Source organism: Oncorhynchus kisutch, linkage group LG22 (genome assembly GCF_002021735.2).
Source record: "Oncorhynchus kisutch isolate 150728-3 linkage group LG22, Okis_V2, whole genome shotgun sequence".
Taxonomy (NCBI): Eukaryota; Metazoa; Chordata; class Actinopteri; order Salmoniformes; family Salmonidae; genus Oncorhynchus; species Oncorhynchus kisutch.
This window is the reverse complement of record NC_034195.2, coordinates 19,436,865-19,451,098: the sequence shown is the minus strand read 5'-3', so window position 1 is coordinate 19,451,098 and position 14,234 is coordinate 19,436,865. Positions and strand designations below refer to the sequence as shown.

Below are 14,234 nucleotides of genomic sequence, written 5' to 3'. Positions count from 1 at the left end.
AAGAAGGCACGACAAAACCTATTCCCGCTCAGGAGACTGAAAAGATTTGGCATGGGTCCTCAGATCCTCAAAAGGTTCTACAGCTGCAACAGAGAGAATCGTGATGGGTTGCATCGAATCAAATTACATTTTATTAGTCACATACACATAGTTAGCAGATGTTAATGCGAGTGGTCACTGCCTGGTATGGCAATTGCTCGGACTCCGGCTGCAAGGCACTACAGAGAGTAGTGCGTACGACCCAGTACATCACTGGGGCAGCTGCCTGCCATCCAGGATGTCTACACCATCCGGTCAAAGACCCCAGCCACCCCAGTCATAGACGGTTCTCTCTACTACCGCATGGCAAGCGGTACCAGAGCACCAAGTCTTGGACCAAAATGCTTCTCAACAGCTTTTACCCCCAAGCCAAAAGACTCCTGAACAGGTAATCAAATGGCTACCCAGACTATTTGCATTGTCCCGCCCCACAAACCCCTCATTTATGCTGCTGCTACTCTGTTTATCATATATGCATAATCACTTTAACTATACATTCATGTACATACTACCTCAATTAGCCCGACTAACCGGTGCCTGTATATAGCCTCGCTACTGTTATTTTTCAATGTCTTTTTACTGTTGTTTTTTATTACTTTACTTATTTATTGTTCACCTAATAGCAATTTCTTACTTAAAAATGCACTGTTGGTTAGGGCCTGTAAGTAGTTCGGCGCATGTGCCAAATAAACTTTGATTTGATTTGATTATTGATGAGCTTTGAGTGCACTATGATGTTGAATGCTGAGCTGTAGTCATTTAATACCATTCTCACATAGATGTTCCTTTTGTCCAGGTGGGAAACGGCAGTGTGGAGTGCAATCGAGATTGCATCTGTGGATCTGTTGGGGTAGTATGCAAATTGGAGTGGGTCTAGGGTTTCTGGGATAATACTGTTGATGTGAGCCATGACCAGCCTTTCAAAGCACTTCATGGCAACAGACGTGAGTGGTACGGATTGGTAGTCATTTAAGCAGGTTACCTTAGTGTTCTTTGGCACAGTGACAATGGTGGTCTGCTTGAAACATGTTGGTATTACAGACAGACAGGGATAGGTTGAAAATGTCAGTGAACAAACTTGCCAGTTGGTCAGCGCATGCTCGGAGTACATGTCCTGGCAATCCGTCTGAATGTTGACCTGTTTGAAGGTCTTACTCACATCGGTTGTGGAGAGCGTGATCACACAATCGTCTGGAACAGCTGATGCTCTCATGCATGTTTCAGTGTTACTTGCCTCGAAGCGAGCATAATAGTTATTTAGCTCGTCTGGTAGGCTTGTGTCACTGGGCAGCTCTCGGCTGTGCTTCCCTTTGTAGTCTGCTCCTTGAGAGCAGCAGCTCTAGCCTTTAGCTCAGTGCAGATGTTGCCTGTATCCATGGCTTCTGGTTGGGGTATGTACGTACAGTCACCGTGGGGACTACGTTATCGATGCAATTATTGATGAAGCGTGGTGTACTCCTCAATTCCATCGGAATATCTATTATATTGGCAAGAAATTCAACAATGGAAATTCATGCCCACAAAGATGGAAGGCAGACGAGAGGCGAGATCAGATAGGACCATTCCAGCCAATGAAAGGGCAGATACACGTGTGAACAACAGGCACAACTAAGTAATTTTTCTCAAAGTTGCCCAGAAAGCCACATGCATCCACTTATAGCAGTACATTATTTGTAACAGCATAAACATTATGAAACCTCTATTAGATCAAATAAGCCTCATGTTATTGGAAACTCTCTCATAGACCTCCATACAAAACAATCCCCACTTGGCCTCCCGAGTGGTGCAGCAGTCTAAGGCACTGCAGTGCTTGAGGCGTCACTACAGATCCAGGTTTGATCCAGGGCTGTGTTGCAGCCGGCTGTGACCGGGAGATCCATGAGCAGAAGCACAATTGGCCCAGCGTTGTCCAGGTTACGGGAAGGTTTGGCCGGCCAGGATGTCCTTGTCCCATCTCACTCTAGCGACTCCTGTGGCGGGCCGGGCGATGCACGCTGACACAGTCGTCAGTTGTACGGTGTTTCCTCCGACACATTTGTGCAGCTGGCTTCCAGGTTTAGCGAGCGGTGTGTCAAGAAGTAGTGCGGCTTAGCAGAGTCGTGTTTCGGAGGACGAATGGCTCTCGAACTTCGCATTTCCCAAGTCTGTACTCGAGTTGCAGCAATGGGACAAGACTGTAACTACCAATTGGGTAAAAAAAAATGGGTAAAAATGTAGAAAAAAATATTAGAATAATAAAAATGTAAATCCCCACTTGGTCTGCTTATCTCATGCGAACAGATTTTGGCCAGAGTACTGTAAATACTCTCACTTTGCTTCTTCCTCTCTGGTGCAGCTTAACTTCTTCCAGTGTACAGTAATTGGTAGCATGTAACATTACTTTGAACTAGCTAGCTAGGTATATTTTCAGAGTACCCACTGGGCACAAACACAGACTCAACGTTGTTTCAACGTCATTTTTCGCAACGTATTGTGCCATGGATTATGTCATCATGGTTACCAAATTTCGAAATAGACAAACCTTGTATAAAATACGTTGAATTTCTACCTTAAAAACAATGTCAGATCTACAATGTTGTACACTATAAGAAAATAAAACAGTCTGAGCAGAACATCCTACTGGAAAATGTATCTATCTATAGCTACCCTTTGGTCTCCCATCCAGGGTTTTAACACAACCAAATATCAACATTTGATGGAGATGTATCTTCTGCTTGGATACTGCCATCTGTGCCACTGACTTAGTCTGGCTTTAATTCCAGTTTGCCTACATATTAATCATTTATATTTTGGATTCAAGTTAAAGTCTAATTTAAAGTTTGATTTTATTTAGTACTATCATTTAAGTTAGATTTTTGATTGAGACATGAATCCAACATATCAAGGAAACATGTCAAGGAAACAGCAGAGGGAGCCCCCCCTATCCATATCGATGCGACCACAGTGGAGAAGGTGGAAAGTAGAGTTTGACCGATTAATCGGAATGGCTGATTAATTAGGGCCGATTTCAAGTTTTCATAACAATCGGAATTTAAAAAAATATTTGTACCTTTATTTAACTAGGCAAGTCAGTTAAAAACACATTCTTATTTTCAATGACGGCCTAGGAACGGTGGGTTAACTGCCTTGTTCAGGGGCAGAACGACAGATTATCACCTTGTCAGCTCGGGGGATCCAATCTTGCAACATTACAGTTAACTAGTTAAACACAATTAACGGCCTGCCTCTCTCTCGTTGCACTCCACAAGGAGACTGCCTGTTACGCGAATGCAGTAAGCCAAGGTAAGTTGCTAGCTAGCATTAAACTTATCTTATAAAAAACAATCAATCATAATCACTAGTTAACTACACATGGTTGATGATATTACTAGATATTATCTAGCATGTCCTGCATTGCATATAATCTGACTGAGCATACAAGTATCTAAGTAGCTGACTGAGCGGTGGTAGGCAGAAGCAGGAGCGTAAACATTCATTCAAACAGCACTTTCGTGTGTTTTGCCAGCAGCTCTTCGTTGTGCGTCAAGCATTGCGCTGTTTATGACTTCAAGCCTATCAAATCCCGAGATGAGGCTGTGAAATAACCGAAGTGAAATAGCTAGCTAGTTAGCACGCGCTAATAGCGTTTCAAACGTCACTCACTCTGAGCCTTCTACTAATTGTTCCCCTTGCTCTGCATGGGTAACGCTGCTTCGATGATGGCTGTTGTCGTTGTGTTGCTGGTTCGAGCCCAGGGAGGAGCGAGGAGAGGGACGGAAGCTATACTGTTACACTGGCAATATTAAAGTGCCTATAAGAACATCCAATAGTCAAAGGTTAATGAAATACAAATGGTATAGAGGGAAATAGTCCTATAATTCCTATAATAACTACAACCTAAAACTTCTTACCTGGGAATATTGAAGACTCATGATAAAAGGAACCACCCGCTTTCATATGTTCTCAAGTTCTGAGCAAGGAACTGAAACGTTAGCTTTCTTACATAGCACATATTGCACTTTTACTTTCTTCTCCAACACTTTGTTTTTGCATTATTTAAACCAAATTGAACATGTTTCATTATTTACTTGAGGCTAAATAGATTTTATTGATGTATTATATTAAGTTAAAATAAGTTTTCATTCAGTATTGTTGTAATTGTCATTATTACAAATGGAAAAAATATATATATATTAAATTGGCCTATTAATCGGTATCGGCCTTTTTGGTCCTCCAATAATCGGTATCGGTGTTGAAAAATCATAATCGGTCGACCTCAGGACATGGAAGAAATTTGTCTTGGCACCTAAAACCCTCACAAACATTTACAGATGCACAATTGAGGGCATCCTGTCAGGCTGTATCACTGCCTGGTACAGCAACCGCCCGCAACCACAGGGCTCTCCAGAGGGTGGTGCAGTCTGCCCAACGCATCACCGGGAGAAAACTACCTGCCCTCCAGAACACCTACAGCAGCCGATGTCACAGGAAGGCCAAAAAGACCAGACTGTTAAATACTGTTAAATAGCTATCACTAGCACATTAGAGGCTGCTGCCCTATATACATAGCCTTGAAATCACTGGCCACTTTAATAATGGAATACTAGTCACTTTAATAATGTTTACAAATTTTGCATTACTCATCTCATATGTATATACTGTATTCTATCCTATTCTACTGTATCTTAGTCTATGCCGCTCTAACATTATTCGCCCAAATGTTGAAATATTCTTAATTTCATTCCTTTACTTTAGATGTGCGTGTATTGTTGTGAAATTGTTAGATATTACAGTTAGATATTACTGCACTGTTAGAGCTAGAACCACAAGCATTTCGCAACACCGGCAATAGCATCTGCTAAGCACATGTATATGACAAATACAATTTGATTTGATTCATTTGTAGACAAACTGGAATTAAAGCAAGCCAAGTCTGTGGCACAGATGGTACTATTCAAGCACTAGATTAAGCACATCCTTTAAACTGCTGACATTTGGTTGTGTCAAAACGCGCATTGATAAACATTTGGGTAATGTTAACAACTAACCAAAAATCAGACATTGTTTTTCCATTGGAATTTGGTTGTGCTTTTAGGTGGTTGAAAGCATAGTGATAACACATTGGAAATGGAAATTCAACTAGCTTTTTGAGTGGGTGAATATAGGTTGTAATCGCATTGATCTACAATGTCTCAACCAAATATTACCCAATTATCCACGTTGAAATGAAGTGGTGTGCCCACTGCCCAGTGGGTAGCTTCCTCAATACCTGACTACCGCCAAGCTACAAAAGTTTAGCTAGCTAGCTAATTACAGAAATGACTAATATTAGCTAACGTTAACTAGTTAAACTACATGTAACGTTAGTTAGCTAACTTTAGATTACTAGCTACTACACGACACTGCTGGTTAGCTTGCGTGGCAACGAAGCCAGAAACTAGCCAACCACTGCAGCAGTTAGCTGGTTAGCTACAGTAGCTAGGAAAACACAAACATACGAGATCGAGCCCCTTTCCCACTGCGCTGATCAACGGCTTTTGTCGGCAAAATACGCTTGCTAACGTTAGCTATGTTAGCATACGTTAGCAAGCTAAAAACACTACTCAAATAAACTTACCTCATGGATTTATTTTGGGATTTGAGACAACGTTTTTTTCTCCAAGTTCATCCAAATTTCCGAGAGACCAGTGTAAACGTTTCAATTTAACGTTGCTAGGCTAGAACGATGTTTCGAGCTTTATGATCGCGTGACGTCATCGGTTCGCCTATGGTTGAACAGCCAGTGCGCTACGCGACAGTGCGCTCCACACAGGAGCTGTCTCGGACAAGCAAGGCTAGTACGCTGTCCGTTTACATTGCGAAAATAGACTTTTAGCCACTGCTATAATCTGTAATAAGCAGTCTTTCACAAATCCAGAATTTGTGTAATTAATTTAGCCCTTGTAAGATAACTGTAAAAATGTGCGATCATTGCAGACACAGAGGGCATGGAGTCTCAAAGAAAATAAGGGTTAGTGCAAATGTATGCAGACTCACGTGACGTCATTGATGCAAATCATGTATTTTGGGAATACTTTACTTTATAAATGAGTTAGGAACTTTCCTTAACTTCATCTATGATATTTAATATTGTAGAAAGTCAGAAGAAAACTGTCAGGCTTCATTGGTCAACTTGCAGAGGTTGAAATGTTGCCCAATGGATTGTCTGCTAAAAGAATGCATTGTGAACTACCTCTGATTCGGAGCAACAAAGACCATTACCTGCATCAGAAGTTGCACGTTTCTCTAAAGCACAACCATGCGTAGTCCAGTTAAACAGTGACGGCAGATATGGATGTGTTGCAATTACCAAGGATGGGGTTATAGCACTGTTTCTTCCTGACAAGAACCCTACCTGTGCAAGAGCCCTACCTGGAGTCCAGGAGCTAAGGCCATTCTGTGATAGGACTTCGCAATTAAAGACAAGGCAAGGAAAGAACATCGAAAGCAGGTAGGCCTGGACTTTAGCTGGAAAAGTGGTTGTATCCAAATAGATCTGTCCTGTATGGTTGGTACAGGATGGAGTGTAGATTGTATAATACAAGGTGTTGAGTCAGAACAGTGCTCATAAAAACGTGATTTTCTCTTCAGCAACCTCTCCCTGCAGAAAACATCAACACATGGATTGTGTGGTGGTGTGATAAATACTCCGATCATCAATGTGAAAGGAGACAGCCATAGATCTTCAGCATTGAGTTCTTTGGATGGAGTTCCTTCCTCATGTCATAATGGATCAGAACATTACCCAAGGTGTGATGCTTGTTACAATGGAGGATTTCCCACACAGACCAATGACAAATGGAGAGAAGAACTTACCGAACTGCCCATGCCTGTTGCAGATTCAGACCGAACATCTAAAAACGGACAAACCATTTTACAAAGAGCCCTAAGGTTCCTGCCTTTGTTACACACGGTTTTTGTCCCATTTTGCTCTCTGTTGGTGGCTGCTGACCTGTACTGTCATTGGAATGGAAGGTCATGGTGCCCTGAGAGTGGCTTTTCTAGTCTGTTATCTAGTGTAGCTTGTGACTACCATCCTCCAGTATGACTAGTTAATCTCAATGATAGAATAACATTTTCATATAAGTCATGCTCTCATTATTTCTGATCTGTTAATTAAATAAAGAACATAATTTAAATCCCTCTTATTGATCTCATATACATGTAACCTATAACCATTTCTGAAAAGTGTTATTTTAACACCTTCAAACTAATATTTTATGGCAACTATCTATGGATAAAGGCTACAGAAAAGTTCCAATCTATTGTCACAAAATAGATATCACCCTTTGATTCAGGATTTCCTGCTTTCATAATTGAAATGGACCAGTCCACAAATCCATGGAAAGATTCTAACTTTTTCCTTGTCTGTAAGGGTTTTGTATTTTGACATTTTAACCACTCTGAGAGGCTCTAAAATAAATATTTTAGATTCACTGATATTATAGCAGTTTTAGTTTAGACATACACGATAAATGGTTTTTCTACAAATGATATCACGTGAGATTCTGTTAATGAGAAAATTGATCCGACTTTCAGAACTACTGTCCAACTCAATGTTTCAGGTTGCAAAAAGTACATGACGATGTTATTGTAATTTCCTCGTGACATGACCACTAAGCCTACAGGAGGGGGTAGGTGGTTGTGACGTCTGAATTTGAGGAACAGGTAGGACCCCCCCCTACGCTTTACCCCCCTACACTTTTTTGTAGTTGCTTGGGGATTATAAAAGGCTACCAGAATCATCCTAACCCAAACGAGAATCACTACATGGACATTGAAGTTCTCTCCTCATCTATGAGCATACCTATTTTGAATAAAGCCTTATAGACGTTTACATTATATTTTCTCTTCCACCGTTGAACAAAACTTTAAAGGTAAGCAGATTTAAGACTTCTTTATAAATCTTTGTTTTGCGACTTTCAACTTCTAAAATGTTGAGATTTTCTACAACTAAAATGTTTTTATACCTTGCCTTAGATGCAGAAGTCTATTGGGGTAGTTTGCATATCACTCATTTTCTGCGCAGCTCTGTCAGAAACAATTGGATTAGTGATTGCGGTAGGTCAACGTTGTATTGTATTTGGAAAAATGTTGTCTAAAATGCTGTGATTTTCTCGTTGTTTTAACCAGAAGTAGGCCTAGGCTATTGCAAACAACATAAAAATTATATTAACGTTTTAATGACTTAACACCATAACGTGGCATTGAGAGAATCGAGTTATTGCAATATAGTTAAGTTTGAGCAATTGGCATTCAAAAAATGTAATTTATTAACAAGTGAAATACTGTAGTGTGAGGTGTGTGTTGAGTTAACTGATGAGTGAGTATACAGTGTGTATAAGGAATCTGATTTAAGCGTGTGTGTGTGCGTGTGTGTGTGTGTGTGTGTGTGTGTGTGTGTGTGTGTGTGTGTGTGTGTTTGTGATCGCAGGCTAAAGAGAAGCGAGGATGGACACTGAACAGTGCTGGCTACCTTTTGGGTCCTCGTAAGTGACTTCTAACCAGGGTTGGGGAGTAACAGATTACATAATGTAACGTTACATGTAATGGATTACAAAAAACGGTAACTGTAATCCGTTACAAACAAAACATATTGTAATTACAGATACTTTTGAAAAACTAAATGATTACTTTTAAATTCACAAAGGATGTTTGCGAAAAAATTATTTGACACTTCTGATTGCTCAATGACATTCAAATCAGCATCGAAAAAAGGCTCAAGTTTCAATTTGTTCCACCTGAAGGAGTCTGACCACAAGTCAGATGCCACTATGATGACACACTAAATGTGTTTGATGGATCGCGGGAAAAGAGCAGGAATAGGATTTTGTAGGCTACAGTCCAAACATTTCTTCCAATGGTGCGACTGCTGTCGGCATCCAACGATTATCCAATTTGAATCATGTTTAGAGGTAAGGATGACAGCAGTGGTGTAGTCTAGGGCGATACGGATATCACTTATTATTGATATCTACATAGCGCAGTGATGTGAATCACACTGCTGCTCTCATTTAGCTATTTGCGAGTGTTTGTTGAGGATGGCTGTTCACAAATCTAAAAGTATATTTGAACCCAACAATGGTTGAATTCAATAAATGTAAGCTGCCTATCAATCATTGTTTTTGAAACCAGTGGACAGCCAGTGAAAATGCGCTCTTGCAACAGCTGCATAGTGCGGATCCCAGCCTATGGATAAATGTAGGGCTTTTATTGCTCAATCGAATCCATGCTGATAAAAAAAAATAATCCATAGGCCTAATGGACACATGCTCAAACTCACACACTTTTGATAGACTTAAAGGGGCAATTTGTAGTTGCTACATCCATTTTTGGATTTATAAATTATATACATTAATGTAAAGATGCAGTAGAAAGCAATGGGTTAGAAGAAGTATACATAACCAACACATAAAGTAAAATGTAACATCCATGGATGGCCAGCTATGTAAACTTTAACATTAATTTATCCTGCAATAGATGTCGTTCAATTGGTAACATACATTTTTGTCTTCTTCTAATGCAGTTTAAGGGGAATGTAATCTAAAAGTAACTGCATGTAATCAGATTACATTACTGAGTTTGGGTAATCCAAAAGTTAAGTTACCGATGACAAATTTCTACAGGTAACTAGTAACGGATTACATTTAGAAAGTACCCAACCCCGCTTCTAACTTATTAACAATATATACATGTACAGCCTCTCAATCACAACAGTCAACTCCTTTCTCCTAGTCTTAACCTCATATTTGTTTGCCCATTGTATACTTTTTCACCTTTCACCTGGCTGTGTGATGTGGCATGATAGTTTCCAACATACTTGTTCTGTGTAATTATTGGACTTTTAAGTTGTCATCCCTGACTATATTCACTATATTATAATATTTTGGAAGGTATCTGCTTTAAACAGGATAACCTATTCATTCCAAAGGTTAATGGATTCTTGTCAACAAAGAATGAGGATATGTCCTAAACTAGTTTAATTTTCAAACACAAATGCAATATGCAGTACCTCTGTCATATGCAACTTTGTACTTTTAACTGAGGATTTATTTAAATATCACATTTAATCCAATCTGTCTGCTGAATGCCAATGATGGTAAGTGGTTAACTGCACAATGTTAATTTAAACATCTCAATACTCAGTGTGCACTACTTTATAGACACAGGTCAGTGTTGTAAGTTCAGGTAAAATGCCATCATCCCTGTGTTTCAGGTCGTATTGATCACCTAATACAGATAAAGGATAATCCCAGCGTAAGGGGGAGAGAAGAACTGCTAAGTCAATGTAAGATAGCTCCTGCAGGACATTGGAGTCAACGGAGGAATTGCTCTGTGTGCTTATTTACTGTTTCCAGATTAAGCATATTTCATGTCTCATAATGTATTAAACAACCAAGCAGAGGTGTTTTATCACGGCCATGGTCCCTTTGTTAGTTTATTTTTCTACCTGTTTATGAATGATTAAATTGTCATACAGGAGCTTAAATCTCAGAAAGGCACTGTGAGAACAAAGACAATGATGCTAATGTTATTTTAGTATTTAATTATACTTGATGTGTGATGACTGAGGCTATGGGTTAAGGTAAAAATTCAAGGATTACAATTCAGATAATTAGTGCACTTACATGACTGTTCAGTGCATTTTTCCTAGCCCTCTTGACTTAAACCTTTATTAAAGTTATGAAAGGGGAGTGGTATTGCAATCCTGTTCTGGTCTGCACCTTGCCCCTTTGTCTATAAATTAAAAACATAAGCCATGTGCTCTCTGAGATGCACAGTGAATGAAATTACTCTCCAAACGTTAATTTAGCCTAGCTTTCTTGGTTTTTGTATTTTTTCTTAGCATGTGGTTGGACTGTTCCTTAATATTTCTTTCCTTTTTAGGTTCTGTATCCATTCTCAAATGTGTATGTGCCTATCCTTCACTTATTCCATTGGTGAATATAAGTTGTAAAGCAATTCCGAGACTCAAGCCCTGCAGGTTGCTTTTCAGACTCATGACAGATAAAAGGAAAAAAACGCACGCTCATAAACTACAAGGGTGCCTTGAGGCTTTAGGCAGGGCTGTGGTGTTTGTGCGTGGTGTGCAATGAAGGGGATTTCATCTAGGGAATGGGTGAAAGTCAGCTGTGCAAACTAGGATTTTGTCTTGTTGTTCAGATGGCATCGACGGTCACCGGACACTCAGTGACAAGCATGGCCTTGCTGGTAAGAGAGACATGCCCCGGGACTATGACTTCAAATCAGGTGAGAGGCTCTAACAGCCATGTAAAACCTGGGGCTTGTAGCCTACAGTTTATAGACCCTATTAGAGGGAAAATCCAACGTTCAGAATACTGCAGTACAGTAAGTCTGCTTTACTCAGTGTACGTCTTCTACACCTCATGAGGATCTCTAATTTTGCAGGTTCCTTGAGGATAACAGATGAGGATGTATTACACAATGTCATTGACTTCTTATCATACATGCAACTTAAAGGTGAGTTGATGTCTGTTATGAATGTTTAATTACAGCAAAATATGACTGCGTACTCCATCAGGAGTTTTATTCATATCATAAACAGTTATGTTGACATGTTCCAGAGTAAAATGATCATATTTTGATTTAATATTTACATTTGTAGTCAGATTCCTGGAAGTATATAGTTAAAAACATATTTGGAACAGAACAACTTACTAGCATAGTCCTGATCAGATATAACCATCTGACTGTGCTCACTCAAATGTTTTTTCATCTACTTTGCAGAAATCGGAGCTCTGGATACCCTGCCTTCCTTGCTCTCATCAGAAGAGATGAGTCAGCCCTAGTTCAACTTCAACATTCATTGATCTATTCTCAACTCTTCAAAAGCCTGCAAAGTACATTGTCTGTGCATATCCCATTATACTGGATACTGGTGTCATGATTTACAACAATCTCCTATACAGAGTAAACATGTTCCTATTATAATTTGAAAGAAATGTATTGAATAAAGCTTTTTGAATGGCAAGACTTTTTTGTTCCTATATATTGATTATACAGTATATAGTTGTTCTATGCAAACAGTGAGATTACCTTAGAAAGTGCAACAACCCAAACAACTCAGATTTTTTTTATTTTATCCCAAATATAAAATGTCAAGTCTCCAGCTTCTCTCTCACGCCAACTAAATACAAAGAAATCAGAGATTGCAGAGCAACCTAACAGCATGATGTTGCAATTGTGCGTTGTATTCTATGATCTCTGCTCAGTGTTTTGTCCTAGTGAATTTTCGGCAGTACAACTGCACATTACACAAGTTACTGTTTCAAAGTTGAGCTTCACCATGGTAGCTTGTTTCCAGAGTTGTTGAAGAATCCCCCATGATGCTTTTCTGTCAGAGACAGCAAAGATGATCCTCCGCACTCAAATCCACCTATTCCATAATAGACAGGAAATGCTGCATAACAGTCAATTTATTGAGATACACAGAAATATATTATAATGTATTCATATTAAGGACCCAATCACAAAACACCTCAACCAAGAGTATGAGACACTCACATATGGGCCACCTACGTCAGTGCGCACCCAGCCAGGGTGAAGGGCTATACACAGAATCCCTTCAGATTCCTAGTCAATGGCCAGACAACTTGTCGCCATGTTCAAGGCAGCCTACATATGTAAACAAAATTAGATGGACAGGACATGTAATGACTGTGTACACATACAAACAGTCAGATTAATTATCTTCACACCCAAACATCCTATGGCCAATATTGCAACCGGAGATGATCTGTAATGTTTATATGGGCTCTGTTAAAAGGACAATTACTGTTGCTGTTCACCTTTGAGGTCCTGTAAGCATAGCTTTTGAAGGCTGCTCCGTCTCCCCAATTGGCCTTAATGGAGCCCAGTATGGAAGAGATGTTTATCACAGCTGCCCTATTGATCCCCATTACAGTGGTCCGTGCAGCAGCTGCCTGGAGCAATGGCAGAAATGCCTACAAGAGCCAACAACATAAACAACTCAGTCAAAAACATGACAATGTGATCTGGACAGTTTACAATGTAGGTTTCTTAGAAGAAGTAGGGAACCGGTCATAAAACTTGGGTATGTGAAGATCCTCTGTACTCCCAAAAAATTAAGAGGTTTCTCATTCATGCTCTTCTAGAGGTGAAACAAATACTTTTACCTTGGTGGCAAAAAGAGTAGAAACAGTATTACTCTCAAAAGTCGTCAGGTGTCACTGTCTTCAGATCAGCTGTGTTGTTTATGAGGCAGTTGAGCCCATCACCTCCCAGTATGGATGACACCTCGTGAAATGCTGAGTCTATACATGACTGGCTGACAACATCTGATAACAAAGAGAGCATGACCATTTAAAAAATAGCATTCTTCACAAGAAACAAACCATTTTTGTTGTTGCTTGTTTTTATTTAAGAGGATAAGGTTTAATTAGCTAATGGTTATTTCAGTTTGGCATCTCTTCATGTTCTGTTGAGTTCTTGAAACATAAAATTGAGCATGAAATCAAAGTTACTTGAATGTTTTAATTTAAAGAGAAGCCCTGTGAGGAACCTCAAGCCAAAACCCAATACAGTGCCTCTTGCGCCATCTGCTGGAACACCAAACATGGCACATGATACACATAGGATCATATCCCCAACAAAATAATGAATCCATCCGCATTACTCTGCGCTCTCTTTTACGTAATTATGTTGGCTATGCTACTCACCAAGCCGTACAATATAAACACCTTTGTAGGATTTGGTAATATTATGAAGATCCCGATGAAGAACAACTTTTATCATGCATCCCTAGGTTTACAGTCAAGACATATCCTCACACGTGTATTCCCATTAGATGGAATTCATAAAACAAGTTGAACATGATGTGTTCTCCTACCTGTGCTGCGGGTGGTTTGCGCGCAGTCACTTATTGTGGTTGGTCGCTCTATGCTTCTCGCCAGGTCTTTCACCGTTTGTAGACCGAGGCCTCTGCACGCCCCAGTAATTAGTACAGAATGACATTTTAAAAAATGTCGATTCATACTATTTAGAATATGTCTGTCAGTTTACTTTGTTTGATGATTAGGAAATATGATTGGCCTGCCCAGACAGAACTTTAGTAGCGTTACAATCTGAAGGTGTGGTTATAAAACAACCCGACTGGACCAATGAGGGGAGGTGCGCTTGATTTAGTGTCTGTCAAC

The 14,234-nt window shown here is 39.8% G+C and overlaps 2 protein-coding genes and 1 long non-coding RNA gene across 5 annotated transcripts in view; 1 reads left to right on the top strand and 2 right to left on the bottom strand.

Moving 5' to 3' along the window:
- Positions 1–5,840, bottom strand: part of LOC109866807 (sodium/hydrogen exchanger 10) — a 28,937-nt gene extending 23,097 nt beyond the window's left edge. Inside the window, exon 1 of one of the 2 annotated variants that reach the window (XM_031801279.1) lies at positions 5,636–5,840. The gene's annotated coding sequence lies outside the window, so the exon portion shown is untranslated. The remainder of the gene's footprint in view (positions 1–5,635) is intronic. The other variant, XM_020455650.2, reaches the window with a different exon arrangement.
- Positions 5,841–7,814: 1,974 nt separating this feature from the next.
- Positions 7,815–12,044, top strand: LOC109866801 (galanin peptides). 2 transcript variants are annotated; one of them, XM_020455640.2, is made up of 7 exons: positions 7,815–7,934; positions 8,038–8,118; positions 8,492–8,546; positions 10,274–10,345; positions 11,221–11,307; positions 11,467–11,538; positions 11,806–12,044. In XM_020455640.2, exons 2-7 carry the CDS (start codon positions 8,038–8,040, stop codon positions 11,865–11,867), a joined length of 429 nt encoding a protein of 142 aa, XP_020311229.1. In that variant the 5' UTR covers positions 7,815–7,934; the 3' UTR covers positions 11,868–12,044. The 2 variants fall into 2 exon arrangements, with proteins under 2 accessions (XP_020311229.1, XP_020311230.1); XM_020455641.2 differs by lacking the exon at positions 10,274–10,345.
- On the bottom strand, positions 12,044–14,212 carry LOC109866837 (uncharacterized). The gene is made up of 5 exons (XR_002251742.2): positions 13,928–14,212; positions 13,215–13,376; positions 12,867–13,022; positions 12,583–12,693; positions 12,044–12,454 (listed from the first exon to the last, which is right to left on the bottom strand). It is a non-coding gene; the product is annotated as an uncharacterized LOC109866837 (long non-coding RNA).
- Positions 14,213–14,234: the final 22 nt, after the last annotated feature.

Coding starts and splice junctions, on each gene's coding strand:
- LOC109866801 (XM_020455640.2), top strand. CDS start 8,038: ATGCAGAAGTCTATTGGGGTAGTTTGCATATCACTCATTTTCTGCGCA. Junction 8,119..8,491: donor CAATTGGATTAGTGATTGCG/GTAGGTCAACGT, acceptor TTGTGATCGCAG/GCTAAAGAGAAGCGAGGATG. Junction 8,547..10,273: donor TGGCTACCTTTTGGGTCCTC/GTAAGTGACTTC, acceptor CCTGTGTTTCAG/GTCGTATTGATCACCTAATA.